Raw genomic sequence first — 20204 nt, 5'->3', positions numbered from 1 at the left:
TGCGATTTTAAATGCAAGCTATCTGTAAAGTTAACTGTTTTGAACGTGAGGGGTGTTATTTTACCTGCACTTGTTCGGTTGCCCTGTCCTTTTAAACTGACACCCCTACCCTCTTTTAGGCTCTTTTGCCAATACGTGTAAAGTGCACGTATATTCAAATGCAGTTTTTCAATATGTATTTATAATCTATGGTATCATTTTTTTCGCTAAAATATTGCAATTATCATATACATTTTTTTCCCCGAAATATTTGGATATATTTAAATGCCTGCTGAAGACATATAAACATGCAGTGCAATTCATTGTAAATTGGTCACTGCTTTCCAAGGAATCTTGTGGGAATGTGTTCTCTACTCATTTATTTTTTTTTTCTATTTTTTTTTTCAAATTTCTTTTTAATGCCACACCCATCACACAGATAGAGAAGAAGAACAGAATCTCCCAGGAAGGCAAGGCTGTACCAGTAGGGCTAGCCAATGCAACCAGGAAAAGCCTCGACATTGTCTTTCAGTCACCTGTGACCTATGGTACATGTATATCAATAGGAAATTACACTTGCTAGGTCGAATCAAGGACATACTGTCTCATTTGAAGGTACGTAATGTGTTCTTGAGTTACTGTTTCTCCAAGGAGCCTATGTAGCCCAGGTTTATGCAGGATTAATCAGATATAAAGCAGACTATATGTTGTATACAGTCTTCTCTGCATATAAGCCAATGACACATGTGATATTGAATAATCGGCTAAGTTGATAAAAACAGAAAGTCCCTATAATATACATGGCAAAGTCTTGTGTACACTGTGTGCACATTAATCCCTCTGTACATGCAGAAGTCGACTGTTGCCTGAGAGTCTAAGACAATGCATTTTCCTCAGTCACATCGAAATAAACTTAACATCTATGTGACACTGACTATCACAATATTCCCAGATGTACAAACTCACTTTTGTATTTATAATGTGTCTACTATTTCCACCAACACATGGCCTTACATACAATGTGCAGTGCAGTGGAAGTAATGCATACATGATTATGTCAAATATTGCTTTAGTTTTTGTACCATGATATAACGCTTTGATATGCTATGTAGAGTTCTTGACAGATACATTTCTGAGACAAAATTAAGCATCCCAATCCCGTGCATTGTGAGCAAGTATGTGTTTATGCTAAGTAACTTGTAATTCAGATTTAGTCATGTTGGGTTTCCTTTCCCCCTTCTCAAACGCCAAACAGAATCAGCTGGTGTTAATCACATGGACGTCATGACTGTTTGCCGCCCAGGTAGGAGGTCCTGGAGATTCCTGGGCATGGCCATTGTTGTCACCTTCCTGGCCGGGTGCTTCGTGGCCATCAGCAACCTGATGAGCGTCGATTCCTTCCAGGAGGCGGAAGCGGCGCAGAACATCCTCAAGCAGCTGAAGAAGAACAGCATCCTCCAGAAAGGCAAGGGTGCAGTGGTGGCCAACCAGCAGGAGGAGTACCAGGGCAGAGAGAAACAAGGAGAACAGGGAGACAGAAAGAGGAACAGTAGTAATAGTAAGACAGTCTCAAAGCTGAGGGATGACATCCCCATAAGACAAAATATCAGTTCCAAATCAAAGTTTCCTCATCCTTTCAAAGAGGGTGTGCATAGAGGAAATGAGAATAACCAAAATTTGGGGCCTGGAGGGGAACCACCTGACACCAACGCGGAAGAGGATGCATCCTTGTGGCCACGCCCGAACTACAATCTTCATGCCTTCTACTACCCCTGGTACGGCAACCCGGAGTTTGACAGCACCTACCTCCACTGGAACCATGAGCTGCTGCCGCACTGGAACAAGCAAGAGGCAAAGAAGTGGCCCCGGGGGCAATGGAAGCCCCCGGGGGAGATAGGGGCCAACTTCTACCCCCAGCTGGGGTGCTACAGCTCGCGGGATCCCGCGGTTATTGAGGATCACATGAAACAACTCAGATTGGCCGGAATAGGTGAGGAATACAGTCTTGAATGGTCATGGTTTGGAGAAGTTAATAAGACAAAATTATGTTTTAATTGCAACTGATTGACAAATTGCTCTACATTGATGTGTATAATTTCATCAATTTGAAAAGTTATAATTTTGATTCAACTTGAGATAATCAAAGGCAGGGGAGACAACCACTCGTGAATGTGTATTACAACAAGCGTGAAACCTTGACTCTGTCTCTACATAAACTTTGTCATAACTACATAGATGTACAAATTATACCCATACTAAATTCTCTTATTTCACCAGCTCTTCCTCATTTCTCAACTCATTCAAGATACACACCTCTGGCTGTCAAGTGTTCTCTTTCAAATTCCTCATCAGTGTGAAAGTTATTTATGTGTCCTCCTTTGTGTCATCCTGTCACAAAATAAAGAAGATGCAATACATCAATATTTGTCATCAGATATCATTGACACTGTATGTACCACCATATGCCTCCAGAACTTGATGAAAGTTCATTAAGACCAAGAGAAGGAAAAGAAGAAAATAGGAACAATGAAAGGGAAAGAGCAGCCTCTCCATTTTTAAAGGGGAAATCCAAATATAAGTTAGTCTGGTGAGAAAGAGTAAAATATGACGAGTTCAACGGTATAAATTTGATCGAAATCGGATGAAAAATAAGGAAGTTATGACATGTTGAAGTATCGCTATTTTGGGGGGAAACAGTTCGTGAACACTCAATATGAATATGCAAATGGCAAAGTGAGCATGTCATTCCCTCACAACTTACCATATAGTTTGTACATAAAGTTTTGATATTTCCAGTTTTTCATTCAAACGCAATTATGCCCGAGGCTCCAATCCTCCGAACATCTAACTGATCACTATTCTGAAGTTATTCAAACAGGAATAATGTCATGTTTCAGACTTCAAAGACAGAAACATTGAATTTTCGTCATTTCTTTTTGGTACATGATCAATGGAAAATTGTGAGGGTATGACATGGTTAGCTCACTCATTTGCATATTCTCATCCACTGTCCAAGAATATTCTCATCCACTGTCCAAGAATATTCTCATCCACTGTTCAAGAACTGTTTTGCAGAAATTAGCAAAATTTCAAAATGTCATAACTTCCTTATTTTTCATCCGATTTCAGTTAAATATTTACCATTGAACTCGTAAGATTTTACTCCTTTTTATCAGACTAACTTATATTTGAACTGGATTTCCTCTTTAAATTGACTTTTGTAGAGAGAGTAGAATAGAATAGATCTGGCAATTTGCTCTGACTGTCCAAAATGAATGGAAAATGTTGGGAGTTCAATACATTTTTTTCAACAAAGCAGGTAAACTAGTCATACTCGAATGCAAATTACCTTAGATCAGTAATTTGGTACAATTGTACCTCACAATTTTTGCGCAATCATAGAGAAAAGAATAAAAAATTGTGGACAGTGACATAGCGACTGTAATTTACATTTCTCCAGAAGGCAAGCAGGTAGATATGACTATAGAACGTTTAGACATTGATCCTTAACCTCAAGGGTACACTAACTTTGAGGATAAGCTCTATGGGGCGCCAAGTGTCGCACTGTTGATTTCATTACAAAATCAGTCATTTCAGCGATGGACATTGTATAGCCGTGAGTCACTTGGTGCCCCATAGGGCTTATCCTCAAGCTAAAGGATCACCCTCTGAACATAACTATAATTTTCATCACTTTTGCGTCATCTCTTTTCTTTCATGTTTAATATTTGTGGCATTATTTCTTTCAGCACCCACGTCTGTTTGTTTTCATCGGCTTAGTTCATTTGCTATACAATGATTTTTTACATATTCAGTGCCAGTGGAGCAATATATGATGTCCAGTAGTGGGCAAGTCCAAGATAAGGTCCCCTCAGAAGGCAAAATTTCATCTTTGCTCAATATTGACATGTTTGGTATCAATTTGAAGCTTATGAGTTGAAGTTTTGATTTCCGTGGAGGAAAAAAAGAAATTATGTAAATTTATGCAAATTTCAAGGGCTTCATTTGCATATAGTGTGTACATAACAAAAGAATTGGAAGTCTCTGTGTCCCTCATAATGGCTTGATAAAAAGTGCAGTGACCATCATACTCAAAAGTTCAATGTTTTGGAATCCAGGAGCTTTCCAAGACACAGTCTGTAATGTAAATGTTATACTTTCCATCAGAGGGGTCAAAATACTTTGGTAGGTGTGGTGAGATGACTTTCTTAGTCATGCTGTTCCCTTGGTATTTTTTTTTTCTAATTCTCTTTCTTTCCTGTGTGTTCTTTTAAACTGCCAGTTACAAAAATATAACTCCTCAACTGATTGCAACTCAACTGATGGCAAGGTTCCAATTGAGCATTTGTTTTTGCCAAAAGAGAAGAATTCTTCATTATTGTCTTTTTTATATTGCATCATCAGGACATTATTTTGTGCAGCCAGTGTAGACAACTTATAAAGCAAAATAATAGTTCTGAAGGTACAAAGATATGTACTGGAACCCTACCCTGAAAAAGAAAGAAAGAAAGAAAAAAGAAGATACCATTACATCCAATCAAATTTGCCAAACAACCAGCTTGTGCATACTTTTACAGAAACCTTCCTCATCTATGTCTCTCTCCCTGTCTCTCCCTTTCTTTCTCTCTCTTTCTTTCTCTCCCACCCACTGTCCTCACCATGGTATGTGGTGGTTAACCCAGGGGTGTTGTCCATATCGTGGTATCCGGCTGGACTGGCCGATGACCAGGGTAAACCCAGTGACGACCTGATACCCACCTACCTTGACACTGCCCACAAACACGGCCTCAAGGTTGGTTCTTTTTCCACTGTCACACTTTAATGTGCTGCTTGCAAATGAGGCTGAAGTAGCGTGGCTGTTTACATAGACTAGTGATTTACAAAATATTGTATGCACAATTTGATTGTGGTGGAGTTCACGCTTTGCTGTTCACAAGTATTCTGACTTTATTTTGCATTTCATTTTGACTTTGATGTGCACTCCATTTTCATTCTATCCTATACTCCATGTTTCTGCCCTACTCCATGCTTCTGCCCATGCTGTGCTTGGCTTGTGTGCTCTTTTGTACATGTGTGAGGGTCAAAGGTCAAGTTTGTCATGCGCTTACTGTAAGAAGATCTATGTCTCTGGATTCACTTTTGTACTACACCATTTGAATGTCTGTCTTTTAACCATCTCTTTGTTGTTGCTGTTGTTGTTGTAATTGTTGCCATCCTTTGCTCTCCTGTGGTTGCATGCAAAGTAGTGGATATCTTTGGTGTATTTATATTGTACAAATTTCATGGGTAAACTGGTATCAGCAGCTAGTGACATTTATTAAATCCTGCTCCACAAATGTGTTGCACACATCTCAATGGTTGGACATGGCTAACTTATCCTCTTACCAGGGATAATACACACACATGTACTTCTCTCTCATTTTGTCATTGATGTTTTTGGTTGCTATTCAAATATGAGTGAAGGGTCTTAGAAGTCCAAAATAAGCAGAATATTTTGCTCATTCTTTCACCCTCTTGTATACCTTATCATGCATGCATATCAGAACTGTCACCAGTCACTTTTTATCTGTTCCCCCATGCCATTCATCATTCCTGCTCTTGCATCCAACATGCCAAGAGGGAAAATGAAAACTTTGTACAGAGCACTCTGAAAAACTATGACCATAAATTTGATTCTCATTGGGCAGTTTTGATGAGAAGTGAGCTAACCAACATCTCAAGAGCCTCTTTTCACCCACTCAGCTCTGTTTGTCTAGATTTTTATCAAGAACTTAAGGAGCCCTAGTGCAAATTGACCCATAAATGTCCGAAATAACGTTCAAAGTGCATTCCTACCTAGAAGATGATAAATTCTTGCACATTGAGTGATGGCTAATGCATATTGACCAATAAATGTCCGAAATACGTTCAAAGTACGGTACAGTTCTGCATGAAAGAAGATATTGCACATTGTGTGATGGCCACACTCCTTTACGATGCTATGGATCACCGTTTTATTACCAAGAAGGGAAATTAAAACTGTGACAAGCACTTAAGATTGATCCCATGACCTCTCTGTGTAAGATGGTTTGCTACAGGGACAGGTTTTTAAAATGATTGAAGTTTAAATGGGCTATACAGTACTGGTTGAGGTGGGGATTCATGTTTTGAACATTCCTAAGTGAGATAATGAGAAACCTCTTATGAAATTTGAAAGAGCATGTAATTTTAAGAAGGATTCAACGTTTATTTGATGAAAATTGGTTTTCAAATAGCTGAGATATCCAAAAAAGTGATAGTAATAAAAGGCGACAGGCCACACGTTTTATTAAGATCTCTTTGTTTCACCTTGTTTTTGGATATCTCCGCCATTTCAAAACCAATTTTCATCAAATAAACTTTTGATACCCCTAGAATTGCATGCTCTTTGACATCTCATAGAGTGGTTTCTGAATAATCACGCAAAACATTAAAAGCTAAATCCTCACCTCAACCAGAACTGTTTAAACAAACAAAAAAATGATAATTAAAAAAAGTAAAGCTCATGCTCCCATATGAAAACATGGACGAGGTGGTGAAAAGCTGAAACCGTTCTACAACCTGCAGGTGTGATGGTGTACTCATGGTATCCACCCGCTATGGCAGACAATTCTGGTAACCCTAGCGATGACATCGTTCCCCAAGTGCTGGACCTGGCTCTTGCATATAAGATAAAGGTCTGTTTGTCTGTCTGTAAGCCTGTCTGTCTGTCTCTATATCTTTACCTGTCCCACTGACATGCATGTTCCACCTTTCCTGTGCATGATGTTTTATCCTTTTTATATTTATTTTAATACCGCACTCTATGATTGTGAATGTAACCACTTGCGAATTGTCAGGAAGTTTCAATTAGCAAAAAACAAACAAAGACAAAAACAACTTAGACTCACTAGATATATAGCATGTTTGTTCTTTCTCACTTGTGTGTTTGTTTGGTTTTATTTTTGTGCTCTCTCTTGGTGTGATATGTTAGGCCTTACAATACTATTTGCAATGTCAGATGCCTAGAAATATATTACTGTGGGATAGAGAGACAACAAGCAAATCTCTGAATTAATGTGACATTTACAGTATAGTATGATTTGTTTGCAGATGAATATGTGAGAATTTATCTTTCTCTCTTTTTGTTGAGGGACGTAAAAATGTGTCTGTTTGTAGCATTTCATGTTCTGTGAATTCCTTATAATTTTTCAGTGTTTGTTTTACTAACATTAGTATTGAAAACAGAGTGTTGAAATCACATGTGGCATGCAAATTTTGTCCTGCTAGACCAAATGCAACACATTTGCAAATATTGCCCTTTTTACAGTGTGACATAAGGATGACCCCATAGGAAGATTAGCATACTGCTTGCAGTTTGATAAATCAGTGTGTAGGATTGTAGTCAATTTCTAGACACCCTGTCCCTTACAGAATAATCATTCACCGTCACTATTTATCATTAATCTGTCATGCTGTCGGCAAGAACACTCTTTAGCTTTGGCTAGGGTCCTCAGCACTTGAAAAGCAGAGGGTGACGACATGATTCTGAGATTCCATGGTTGTCCCAGTGTCCCTAGCATTGCACTTTGACATGGATTTAGTATCATTCTGGACATTTTTTTTTCGCTCTTTTTCTCAGTTATTATCTGTCTGTGTTTACTGTAGGATGTCATGGTAGCGACTTTGAGTGCAAGGGATGTTTGCTGCTGTTTAGTTTGATATGATTCTCAGTGTTCATTGTAAAGCAAGTGAAAAAAAAAGATAAGATGTTATTAGCAACTTCCATCATGGAAATCATGAAAATGTATAACTAATGCCAGCTCTATCATGTAATATGATGATGGTTCCTGATTGTCTGTATTTTCCACCAGTTATCAAGTCAGTACAGTATAAGTGAAAGTAACAGTGAATATCGATGCCACAAATCTAACCATTTCCTCCATGTGCAGGTGGCTTTTCACAGTGAGCCGTACAAAGGCCGAACAGCAAAATCATTCCTCCAAGATGTGAGGTATATCGTCGACAGCTACGGAGCTCACCCAGCCTTCTATCGCCACAATCGACGCGGTCGCTCTTTGCCCGTGTTCTATGTCTATGACTCCTACCTCACCAATGCCTCGTCCTGGGCGCAGGTGTTCAGCAGCGACGGACCACTATCTGTGCGGAACTCCAAGTACGATGGCCTCTTCCTTGGGCTGTACGTGGAGGCCAAGCACAAGAATGACATCATAAAGGGCAGCTTCGACGGGTTCTACACTTACTTCGCCAGCAACGGATTCACCTACGCATCCCGCTGGCAGAACTGGAAACTGCTGGCAGAGTTCGCCAACAAGCGAGGTCTGCTCTTCCTGCCCAGTGTGGGACCGGGGTACATCGACACCCGTGTCAGGCCCTGGAACGGCATGAACACCAGGCAGCGTGACGGGGGCAACTACTACGACCGCGCCTTCCGGGCTGCACTGGAGGTTAAGCCCAGCATCATTACCATCACCTCTTTCAATGAGTGGCATGAGGGCACGCAGATCGAGCGGGCAGTGCCCAAGAAATTCAACAATTTCACCTACCTGGACTATGGCAGTCAGGGTCCCAACAAGTATCTGCTCCTGACGCAAAAGTGGTCCAAGACCTTACCGGGTGGTTAGAGGAAAAGTGGTGGATAAACCTTGGATGGACAAATTGAAATGCCAGACTACACAACCGTATCCCTAGAAGTGCATGTCATGAAAGGCAGCCTACAATACTGTAAAACAAGGAATTTTTTGCATGCACTTCAATTTCGCAAATTTCGCGAGCACCAAGAAAGAAATTGAAATGCAGGCGAAAGTTCTTGTTTACACTACATGCATTGAACGCCAGTGGTACTTCGCGAAAATTTCATGCCATGAAAAAGGCCGTCGGCTCCAATTCACAAAAATTTCATGCCGCGAATTTATCATGTTTTACAGTATGTGAAATCTGAATGGTTTTGTTTTGACTTTTATGGGGAAAATGATTCTCAGATTTGTTTCTTCCAAAATTTTGATTTGATGCAGGGATTTGCATTTGTATTCTTGTCATGCCAAGTCAAGTCAGTAATATTTACAGCCAGTGCTGTTTGAAATATAACAAAAGTAATGAGAAGGAATGGCCCAAATCTGTTGCATACAGCAAATGACACCATCAGTTGAGAACTGCCAGCACCTTTCTCAAGTTATGACTCTGTGGTGTGTTATCTATATAGGGTTTTCAAGATATTCTAATGGCCATTTCAGAGTGGGCAACATTTTCGTCATGCTCTAGTGCTGGATTTCATCTGTCTGGAATCCTTCAGTAATAATTATATTCTCACCTAGACACTGATGAAACTGCCATGAAAATTAGGGAAGATACCTTTTTTTCTCTCATCAGATTGATATGTGATGACAATTCAGAAATGATTAATCTGGAGATTGCTGAGTTGGAAAGTTCTCCTTTGAAAACAGTCATGAAATAGCTGCCTGGTGATAAGGTGCACATTTGTCCAGTGTTATGAGAACACGCTGCCCAGTGGTGAGGTGCGTAGTTCTACACTGCCCTCGCTGTTGATGCAGTGCATACCCAGAGCCAGCATGAAATTGGTGATGATCTAGCTCTAACAAGTTGTGATTTTTTTATACGGCTCGCTGCCCCTCAGTGTGAAAGGTGTCAGGTGAAGAATTCAGTCGCTGATAACGAACAGAATTATCGTCACAACAAGATCAAAATTCAGGTCCCAAATTGATCATCTGAGATACGTGTATATTATGTTTATACAGTATACTGCTTGACTGTAAAGAAATTTTGATAAAACGAAAGAAAATTGCCAATCCTGAGGACTTAGTTATAGCAGGAGTACACTGTGCTCAGCTATCTTCCTGATTGCTCTGTTGAATCTCCCTCCTTTCAGTGTTGTAGTGTAGGCAACACTGTATCTGTGATCAAACACTTGTGAGAATTGGAACATATTAAAGGTCCAGTTTACCTTTGGGAGCAGTGATTTCAAAAATGTTCAAGTTATCACATTTGATGCATATGTGTAGGTCTGTTGTATCATAAAACATCCTACCATATGAAATATTTGCAATAAAACCTAAAATATAAGGAGATATCAGGGTTTTTCTCAATAAACCGTACCTGTATTCGGTTTAGTCTGTAAACATTTTTATTATAACTATTGTTCACATTTAACATTGATTATACGGATTCAAATTTTGACAGTGGTTGTTTCTATCCCTAACTCACATTTTAGAACTAATTTAAAGCACTAATGCTGGGTTTTTGTTTCATCTGCAAATGGTAAATTATGCCTTTAATGGACCTTTTTGGCCGGGATGCAGTTAACCTCCTTGCTTCTGAGAGGAACGAGAGATACATCTAGATAGCTTGAGAAGGGTTAATCAAGCATTTCCGCCGCATGCACCAAACTCCTTTTACTTCACAATACATTGTGTGTGACCATGGCAAACCCACCTTCCAACATATTGCAAAAGCAAGTGTCTTCAATTTTTTTTTTTTTATATTGTGGCTTGATTGTGTGTTTGTTTGTTTGTTTTTAGTGTGTTTAATATAGAGTGGATGGCTTATGGACAAATTGTATCACAGAAATTTAGTGTTTGTCAGTGATGTGTTTCTTACTTAAGCATAACAAGCAAGCTCGTGCTTATTTTGAACTCTTGCCGTGGGATTTTAGCTGAATTTCTTTGATTCTGATAAAGCCAAGTTTCCTTTACAGTAATCAAGGCTTCGCTAGTTGTTTTGATAGTTCAAACATAATATTTCATTGACAACAAAAAACATGATTTGAAATCAAAATACTAACTCTGCATGCTTGTAATCACACTGTAGACTGTGCTTGAGATATGACATATTTCCTTCGCTAGATGTTTTGATTAAGAAATCAAGACATTATCCACTATTAACTGATTATTGTGTCAAAAGTGACAAATTTTGTTTGATGAGTAAATCTCCACTGCAGTTTAGAAAGTTTTCTTTCCCCTCTCTGAAGAAAGTAACTTCTCACTGAAATTATTAAAATAAAAATGGAAAAGCACCATCATAAACGACGTATTGTGCAATATTTAGAAACCTGTAGTCTTTTGACTGCCAATGTGTAATCCAGTATTAAAGCTCTACTACGGTGTATACTTTGGTTTGTGGTAGGAAACCAACTATGTTAATTCATATAGTGATTTTACTTGGGCTTAGAATCCTGGTATTTAGACATCCTTTGGACAGGGAAATTGTGTTTGATGTATCAGTAATTCTGTTACATCAGTAGCAAGAAAAAAACAGTTCTGTTGAGACTTTTATAAAGGAAAAGTGTGTGTAATATTGCACAATGGACATTTGGTGTAGTGATCTTTTATAGAATTGTGCTTGATTTCATGAAGTCTGATTTGTTTGTTTTTTGTGTGTGTTCCATTGAAACAAAATTATTATTTTTTTTTATTTCTTTGCTACTGATATATTTCTTTGATACTGATAATTGCCAAATGTGTAAAAATGATATGCATATGAAATATTCATGGTGATATGGAAAAAAGGTGGCACACGACATCAATTAAACTCATGGTCTGTTATGAGTTGTGAGTTTGGTAACCAACTAAATATGTACATGTTGTATTTGATGTCTGGTATGAATAATAACCAGCCCATCTTAAACCAGTAAGTGCTACTTTGAGGTAAAATGAAGTACTGTGGTATGGCATTGATATCAAATGTTTTTAAAACACTATGATTTTGTCTACATTCTGTTTGTCTTCTTTTTGATTGGAGCAGAAGAAAGTATAGAGTTTACACTGTATGTGTACCAATGCAAAGTGGTGAATTAGTTTAGACTCTAACAATGTGAAGCATTTCTCTTGTTATTGAATTTGCTAAGTTCATGGATTCCATGTGAGCGTTCTAGGCAAAATTATGTTTAATCCATTTTTTTTTTTCTGTAGCATAGCCAGAGGGGCTGAAGAAATATCTAAACAGGATTCATTCACATATATACACATCTTTCAAAAAAAAAAAAAAAATGTTGTTGTGTTTTTTTATTTCACATCTAAAGGTTTTTGTATTGTATATATTGTTGAGTCAAGAAGATATCGTAGGGAATTTTTTATATCACATGATAAACATTCATTGGACAGTTTGCGTATTACTCAGACATGATTGTGTAAGTGATTTCATAATTGTATGATCCAGGACCGTGAATTATTAGATTTTGGCATTGTTTCACAGGGTACATCTGGATTTTGTATTTGTCTATTACACGAATGCAGAGAAATGGGACTATTCAATAGGCTAGTAATACGTGTACTTTTGTATTCAAATTCATGGATATCTGCCCCCCAGACCCAGTTACAAGCTGCATGCATACTTCATAGTAGTATATGGCCTTCTTAACTTTGCATGTCCACAGCAAGTTACAGGTGAAGATCCAAACATCCGATATTAGACCCGCCTCGCGACTGCTAATATTCCATGGAATGGCGTTTAGAGTCCACTGTGCTCCACAGCCTAGTGTCAATTTGATAGATGTGGCTTTTATGTAAGCGAAGATAATGATATGACAATCATGATAATAATGTTAGTAATAGTTATTGTTATTATTACAATTATTTCTTTGAAATTGCATATGATTTATCATTGCATCACTTTGATAAAAATTTTTGTTATTGCTATGACATGTACAGCTGTACTATGAAAAATACTATTACTATTGACTATTATTATTGTTACTATCATAATTTTTTTTTAATCAATACCCAGTGAGGAATTCTGTTGTCATTATCAATACATGTATATCTAAGCATAATATAGAATAGAACACACAACAACTGTTATACTTGATGGTTGATCATTGGGCAAGATCTTTGTTTATCAGGCGTAACCAAAAATGCATGTTGGAAAGGTGTGCGCTTAGCACAGCACGGTGGTAGATCGATTAGAGAGAAGGTACAGAACAATCAAATTACAGGTAACCACCTGTATGTGCAGAAAACTGTACGCACGCTCTATTCCAGCTGATGTTCGTTATTCCGAAAGTTTCTTAATCCGAAAATGAAATAATGGTCCGTCATCCCGAAGCTGTCTTTATCCGAAAATGAAATAATAAGGTTCGTTATTCTAAAGGTTCGATATTTCTAATACACAAATTCCCTATACCTAGATGTTCGTTAATCTGAAATGAAATAGGGTTTGTTAAACCAAACATTTGTAGCGTTGTTCCAAAGGTTCATTATTCCAAAAATGTCATAAGGTTAATTATTCCGAAAGTTCCTTAATCCGAAAATGAAACAAGGTTTGTCAATGAAACAAACAGACCAACAAACAAACCAAAACAAAACAAAACAAAACCATGGTGCGTACTAACAAACCTTCGGAGTTACGAACGTTTGGAATAACGAACCCTTTTTCCTTTTTATTTCCGGATTTTACGGACCTTATTCAATTTTTGGATGAACGAACCTTCGGAATAACAAACTGTAAACATCTAATCCATGGCGTGAGGGGAATGGTCACAAAGAGTGGAATACATTAGTTTTTGAACATCGATAGAGGTCACTATTTAAAGGGTTTGCATGATCTCTGACGAGGAAATTTCCATAATTCGTTTGAACCCATTTGTTATGTAAGTCACCGTACGTCGCCAGTGGTATTTGTATATATTTGAATCATTCCAAATAAATTATCAAGTTTTCATATTCTTTTCCATACCCTAAAAATGCGTCGGGTATCTTGACTGTCTAAGATGTATTGTTTTACTAGCGAAGTTTTCTTGTGGAGTGTTTACCTGATTTGCTAGTCTGTTGTGAATCAACAAGCACTCATAGTTTTACCCCGTGGATGGTCGTTTTATGTGCCTATGTGTGTGTGTGTATGTTTGTTTTATTAACGTTTGTTCATGTTACCTACGTTTGCGCAAATGGCTTTTACAATCAATGTGAAAAGTATGTGTGGAGTGTGAACACAGCTCTTATGGTTATGATGAATGTTTCTTGAACGTATTTCTGTATAAAAAAAAAAAGTACATTTCATATCTTTGTCTCATATTTCTTTTGTCAGAGAGATATACGACATACACTAGTGTAGTTGAGGCATAAAGTATTTTTTCCATGGGTAGCAAAGCCGTATAGGTGCAAAATTGTGTTTGTGTGTGTTGATGTGTGTGTGTGTGCGTGTGTGTGTGTGTGTGTGTGCGTGTGTTTGTGTGTGACGGAGAGAGTGAGAATTTGAGGGAGACCAGGCATTATAAATATAAATTTAAAATTAAACGTAAAAAAAAAAAAAATAAAAAATGAGTTTTCCGCCGAAGCACAAGGTAATTTTAGCTACCTGTATATACATGTATAACTTCCTGCTACTCGAAGATCTAAACCTGTTTGTCCACGGAAAATGGACAAAAAGGAGCCTGGAGGTATTAAAAATCATGGGCGCAAGATAGTATTCGACACCAGTCAATACTCATCGCCATATTATAACCGGAGTTTTGGGGTTTTTTTGTCGAGCCCACCGGAGGTGCGGGGAGACTAAGGGATCGCCTGCGGCGTCTGTCCGCCCGTCGTCTGTCCGTCCGTCGTCCGTCCGTCCGTCCGTCGTCTGTCCGTAACGCTACAAAAACTTCAATAACTCTTTACTCTGGGCTTCAATTGCAATCAAACTTCGAGGGAAGAGGGGTCATACAAAGTTTCACATTTTACCATATATGAAGGTCACCTCAAGGTCAAAGCTCACAGGCAGGGGTCAATGAACTTTAGGGCCCAATGTTAAGTTTTTATGGCGCGTTTCTATTATGGGTCATAACTTTCGATCCACAACTCCATTTGTGACCAAACTTGGATGGTAGATGTCCCTTGGGGAGTGGATGGTCGCCACAAGGTCAATGGTCACAAGCATGGGTCAACGAACTTTTAGAGCCCAATGTTAAGTTTTTATGGCGCATTTCTATTATGGGTCATAACTTTTGATCCATAGGTCCGTTTGTGACCAAACTTGGATGGTAGATGTCCTTAGGGGAGTGGATGGTCACCTCAAGGTCAAAGATCACAGGCAGGGGTCGACGAACTTTAAAGGCCCAATGTTAAGTTTTTATGGCACGTTTCTTTTTTGCCATAAATGTTCACCCTTTTATATCTCTTTTTATCTGTTATATCTCTTTTTTATCTGTTATATCCCATTCGCGTACAATTTCTTGTACGCGAATGGGCGAGACACATTATGGCACTTGCCTTGTTTCTACTAAGATTGCGATGACCACGCGTCTCTGCTCTAGAGCCATATACGAAGGATATTATCTGCAGGCAATATCACTTCCATTGACAACAATACACTGAGATTATCCTAATTGTTATTCATTTGTATTTATTCTATATAAACTTTTGCTGTATGTCTGTACTACAAGTATTTCGGAACTTCGTATTAAAATTTAATCGATTTTCACATTTTCCTTTTTCTTGACCTGAAATCACTTTTAGCCCCTACAGGACTTTGGAGAGAGAATATTACATGAGAACAGTTTTAGTGTTAAATGAAGTATGATTTCCACTTGTCTCAAAAGTCACAACAGCCGGAAGGAACTTTTGAGAGAATTGATTACTGTCTTTGTAGAACGCCGACTCTGCAGGCCCCTCATGCCTATACAGCTATTCAAGTTTTGCGTGTCGTTTATTCCATTCCTTTTTTCTTGAATATTCGAGTCAGTTACTTTAGATGGTCTTTAACTCTTATGCGTTGATCACACAGTCATATTCACACGACTAGAAAGACACTCAAAGTCGTCTCTAAAAGTTTGACAAACAAACATAAAACATACAAAAAGGAAAAACTTGCTCATGAGCCATACCAATGCAAAAAACACTACTTTATATATCAACACTAAATTATGACTTTGAAGCGTACGAAAGTGTGAAAGAACGTGAAAAAATTGAGGTGGTTTTTCAACTAGCCAAGGCTCCTCCGTTTACCATCGACGAGAAAACGTATAGGAGAGTTGATATCATTGACGAGAGTCTTGTTTACGGGCGAAAGCGACGTATTAAAGTTGACAAAGGTGCCTTAAATGCTCATAGAACAAGAAGGCGAGAAGGTGGCTTTGCGAACTCGACTAAAAGCGCCCTGTCTTTTCCTTAACGAGCGGATGACCATAAGATAAGACTCGCTAAACGCTGTTGTCAGAGATCCCAACTCAAAGCACCTTTTAAAGATTCCCTACATGGACCTCCTAGCAAACTAAAGACTCTTGATTAGACGATCACACATGTGCCGATCGATAGAGAATATCACCTTGCGACCAGGGTCCTGAAGCGGGCCCTGGGAGCGCTAAGATTAATAGATGTTCTCTGGTGCTATTTCAGCCTTGTAAGTTTTGCATGCATGTATTTGATAAAACTAATGTTTGGCAAGAAAGAGCTAATTAAATTCTAAGCAAGATAAAATACGCGTTAAACTGGAGACACACAGCTAGAGAGGGAATAATTCAAACTGCAGCGGGAGAGTAGGAGATATTGAGAAAATGGTCGCACAGCGGGAGACGTCCCGACGAGAACAGGAGGGTTGGTGTCTCTGCCTTGTTTAGGAAAAGATGGCGAAAATGTGGTTTTCAGTAGTTTTGATCATGACTGTGGCGACAGGACTGGTTCCTATTGCTCGAGATAGCGCCATTTCACCTTCTTGCCCTTTCGTCAGAAACAAGGGGCCCTGGCGAGTTCCATGTTGTTGGTTTTTTTTTTTTCGTCACATTGACCATTGTAGACCTTCCGTACTTTTGTATTGATGTGAAAGCGCCGAACATTATTTTTAAAGATTCCAAGCGTGTTTGTTTTGCTCTCATGCTGTTGAAGAGTAGGCCTATATACATTGTAGTCGTGGTAGTGCATAAATACAAATTTGACTAATTCTGACCTTATAAGACAGTTAGGTTGATACTGAGGACACTTTGACAACAGCAAGGGAACTATCACCAGGCTGCGAGAATAATGAATCTCGCTCTGTTAAATACATGTAGGCCTGTACTGCGACTAAATGATATCGAAACAAAATATATTGTTACCGGCTGGGCTTTACACCTGTGTCCATCACATGATAGCTCTTGTATCATATAATTATGAATTCCACCTATAACAATAAAAATCGATCATGTGTATTCTATTAACCAGGTCTGGCCGATGAAATCTAAATAGTAGACACTATCGCAATGATCCTTCCCACAACTGAGGGACATAAAGTGAGCAAACTGACTGTTTTTGCGAACTATATAATATAAAAGAATTGAAGAAGGGGGAAAATAAACAAATAAGTTGTCCGCGTACATTCTGTATGATGAACTTGGATTATTCGATCCACTTCTATCTGTCCCGAACTTTTCTGCTAACACTGCTTGATATTTCTTCATTTTCCCTGACGCGTCGGGATCGTCTGAGTATGTTCCAGTAGGCGACGAGAAAGTAGGGGTGTTGCCTCGCGTATATGATCGGACGCAAGGCTCCATTCAGGTTGACGAATAATGTCAGAATGACTCGTAGCACGTGAAGTGTTTCCTGGTTTATCTCGATGTAATGGCTGACAGCTTCCATCACGCAGTAACAGATCACAGGAAGCCAGCACGCGACGAAGAAGAACACGACAACGGCCACGGCTTTGTTCGCCTTCGCGTTCGAGGACGAGGAGTCGCTGACAGTGGAACTGCGAGAGTCCCCGCACTTTCGAGTGATATGCACTCGTTGCTTAGCTCGCATCTGAAGGCGGCGCCTCAGTAGCACCAGAGTATGGACGTTCATGAGTACGAGGAGGACGACTCCAACAATCCCGATAACGGTCAGCATGATAGCTTGCTGGAGGGACAAGTCTGCACAATCTGCAACGTCGACCCAGTCGTCGTCGTAGTGGTAGAACAGCAACCTGGGCACCAGACTGAAGGACCACACGGCAGCCAGACCGTGACGAACGAGCCGTTTCGTTACGATCCGCCGATGACGAAGAGGTGACACTATCGAGAAATATCTCTCCGCTGTCATGAGTAGAATGGTCATGAAGGATGCTGTAGCGAGCACGTCACGTGGAAAGTACAGAAAATACTGCACCGTCAATGAACACACAACATGCGATGGAATGAAGGAGGGAATCGCGGCTGGGCCCGCAGCAACCACCGTGATGCACACGTCAAGGAACGCCAGAGCGGCCACGATACTGTAGGAGGGACGACTGAACCTAGTTTCTCGAAACACGGCGGCCAGAACAAGAGAGTTCCCAACGGCGCTAACAAGCGAGATGGGAACGATGACTGCAAGGTAGACCGGAAGTAGTATCAGATTGGTCTTAAACTGGAACTCATATGGAACAGGTGATGTTTCCATGGTCGAAAACGTAGTGCTGGTGATCTTGTATCAAAATCATATGCCAAAAGCCTGTGATTACACCATTTGGTGCGTCTAACACCCTGTATCATTCAACTGTAGCATAATTATAGTCCAAGAATTCATAGGGCCCCCTTATCATTCTCTATGCATTTTTCACAAGTCCTTTAAGACTGCAAGACCACATTCAGTATCCAGGGTTGAGAGTGATGACAAGGGTTTCGAATTTAGATGGTACACGAAATGATCACGTTATGATGTAAAATGCTTAAATGTGAAAGCATTTTCTTGGAGAGGTGTTTTCCTTATATTCCTTTATTCTTTGGTCTTAGATCCAAGATAAATGAGCGTCAAATGTACGTTTCGTTGGTATGAGCATAGATTAGATCCGTATTAGTTCACCCACGCCCTCTGATCACGGCGCTCTGATTAACTGTCCCCGTTGCATAGCAAGGTGTCGCGCTAATAAGCATGGGTCCCGGGCGTAAACTGCGCTTGATATAGAAGAAGCTGCACCCGTCAGAGGGAGGAACACTCGAGAAACACTTGACATTAAATTCTACAGCAGAACCTTATCTGTGTAATACGGGACAAGGTGACTTTACGGTCATCAAATGTTGGAACTGTGAAAAAAAAAAAACAAAAAAAAACGGTAGAGCCTCTAGAAATTACAGGAGCACTCAAGTCGAAGTCCAGACAAGCCAGAGATGATGAATATAGTCATAACCACGGAAGGTCGTTGTCACAATTTAATTACCTTTTTCCTGACGCAGACTGTGGTTAAGAGGTTTTTGTCTGTCAGTCTTCGTTGTGAAATGGCCATGATGATATACGACTCTGTCTCCCATGCCGAATAAAAAAAAAAGCTTGCCTACATAAAATTGATGTGAAAATAGTTATGTTCCCGATCGCCACTTTGCCTCTGTGACAACGTCCTTTGGAAACGGTAGCTTGTGTCTAATCGGGTGGTATATGATTAATCATTGACAGTTTTGCGACTGACGCGGAGAAAGCACCGTGCAGTTGATGCAGGTTACGTGATAAATGAGGTCATTAGAAGTGAAAACTCCTGTTTGATTGCAAGATCATTGTTTCTTCATAGATGCAAAATGCGTCCACCTAGAGCTCCCCCATAACGCAGACGAGCAGTGGCTGATTGTGCATCTATACGGCAAGGGCGAGGCGGGAACGATTACATGTTTACGTCATGGAAAGGTAATAATTTTCATCTAGCCTGTTTTGAAAAAAACAAAAACAGTGAATGCCGTTGTTTGTTCAGACAGTTAACCACAGTCTGTGTATCGAGCAGAAATTCTTTAGCAGTCAATGTCGAGACTAATTCAACAAAGGGGCAGATGGAACGGTCACAACTTCAACCCCTCCCATCACGAAAAAGAAAAAAACTCTTCTGACACGACTCACTATGAACCTTTTGTCGAGGATCGTAAAAATGGGGAGACTTTATAATGATGATGTTAATAACAATAATAGTAATAATAAAGACAATGATAATGATAATGATAATGATATAACAATAAACAATAATAGATAATACTAATAACAAGGAATTATTTATCCAGGGTATCCTCTTCATTGTTGCCATTACTTTACCAGAGGGCCCTGCCATCATTATTAGTTACCCCAGCGTTGCCAGGTACCCATTTAATACACTTGGGTCGAGAGGGGCATAGTGGGTAAAAGCATATCGTCCAAGGGCGTAAAGCACTGGGCGGGAACCGAACTCGGTTCCTTCGATTGGGAGCCGGGAGTCTTATCCACTATATGTCACAGCGCGCCCACCTTTATGTATACATACAAATGCCATCAATCGAGGTAATTTGCTGATAGCAGACTCGTTTTTTGTTGCAAAATCATCCACCATACCCT

At 39.5% G+C, this 20204-nt stretch overlaps 2 protein-coding genes across 2 annotated transcripts; one reads left to right on the top strand and one right to left on the bottom strand.

Moving 5' to 3' along the window:
- The first annotated feature begins 533 nt into the window (after positions 1-533).
- Positions 534-9164, top strand: LOC140242641 (glycoprotein endo-alpha-1,2-mannosidase-like). Its single transcript, XM_072322395.1, has 4 exons — positions 534-594; positions 1235-1969; positions 4662-4771; positions 7929-9164. Exons 2-4 carry the CDS (start codon positions 1255-1257, stop codon positions 8619-8621), a joined length of 1518 nt encoding a protein of 505 aa, XP_072178496.1. The 5' UTR covers positions 534-594; positions 1235-1254; the 3' UTR covers positions 8622-9164.
- An 8145-nt stretch (positions 9165-17309) lies between these two features.
- On the bottom strand, positions 17310-18317 carry LOC140243017 (adenosine receptor A1-like). Its single transcript, XM_072322758.1, has one exon. The coding sequence runs from the start codon at positions 18315-18317 to the stop codon at positions 17310-17312; it is 1008 nt and encodes a 335-aa protein (XP_072178859.1).
- Between the last annotated feature and the right edge of the window lie 1887 nt (positions 18318-20204).

Source organism: Diadema setosum, chromosome 19 (assembly GCF_964275005.1).
Source record: "Diadema setosum chromosome 19, eeDiaSeto1, whole genome shotgun sequence".
NCBI classification, from domain to species: Eukaryota; Metazoa; Echinodermata; class Echinoidea; order Diadematoida; family Diadematidae; genus Diadema; species Diadema setosum.
This window is presented reverse-complemented; position numbering and strand designations above follow the sequence as displayed.

Coding starts and splice junctions, on each gene's coding strand:
- LOC140243017 (XM_072322758.1), bottom strand. CDS start 18,317: ATGGAAACATCACCTGTTCCATATGAGTTCCAGTTTAAGACCAATCTG.
- LOC140242641 (XM_072322395.1), top strand. CDS start 1,255: ATGGACGTCATGACTGTTTGCCGCCCAGGTAGGAGGTCCTGGAGATTC. Junction 1,970..4,661: donor ACTCAGATTGGCCGGAATAG/GTGAGGAATACA, acceptor TGGTTAACCCAG/GGGTGTTGTCCATATCGTGG. Junction 4,772..7,928: donor CCCACAAACACGGCCTCAAG/GTTGGTTCTTTT, acceptor CTCCATGTGCAG/GTGGCTTTTCACAGTGAGCC.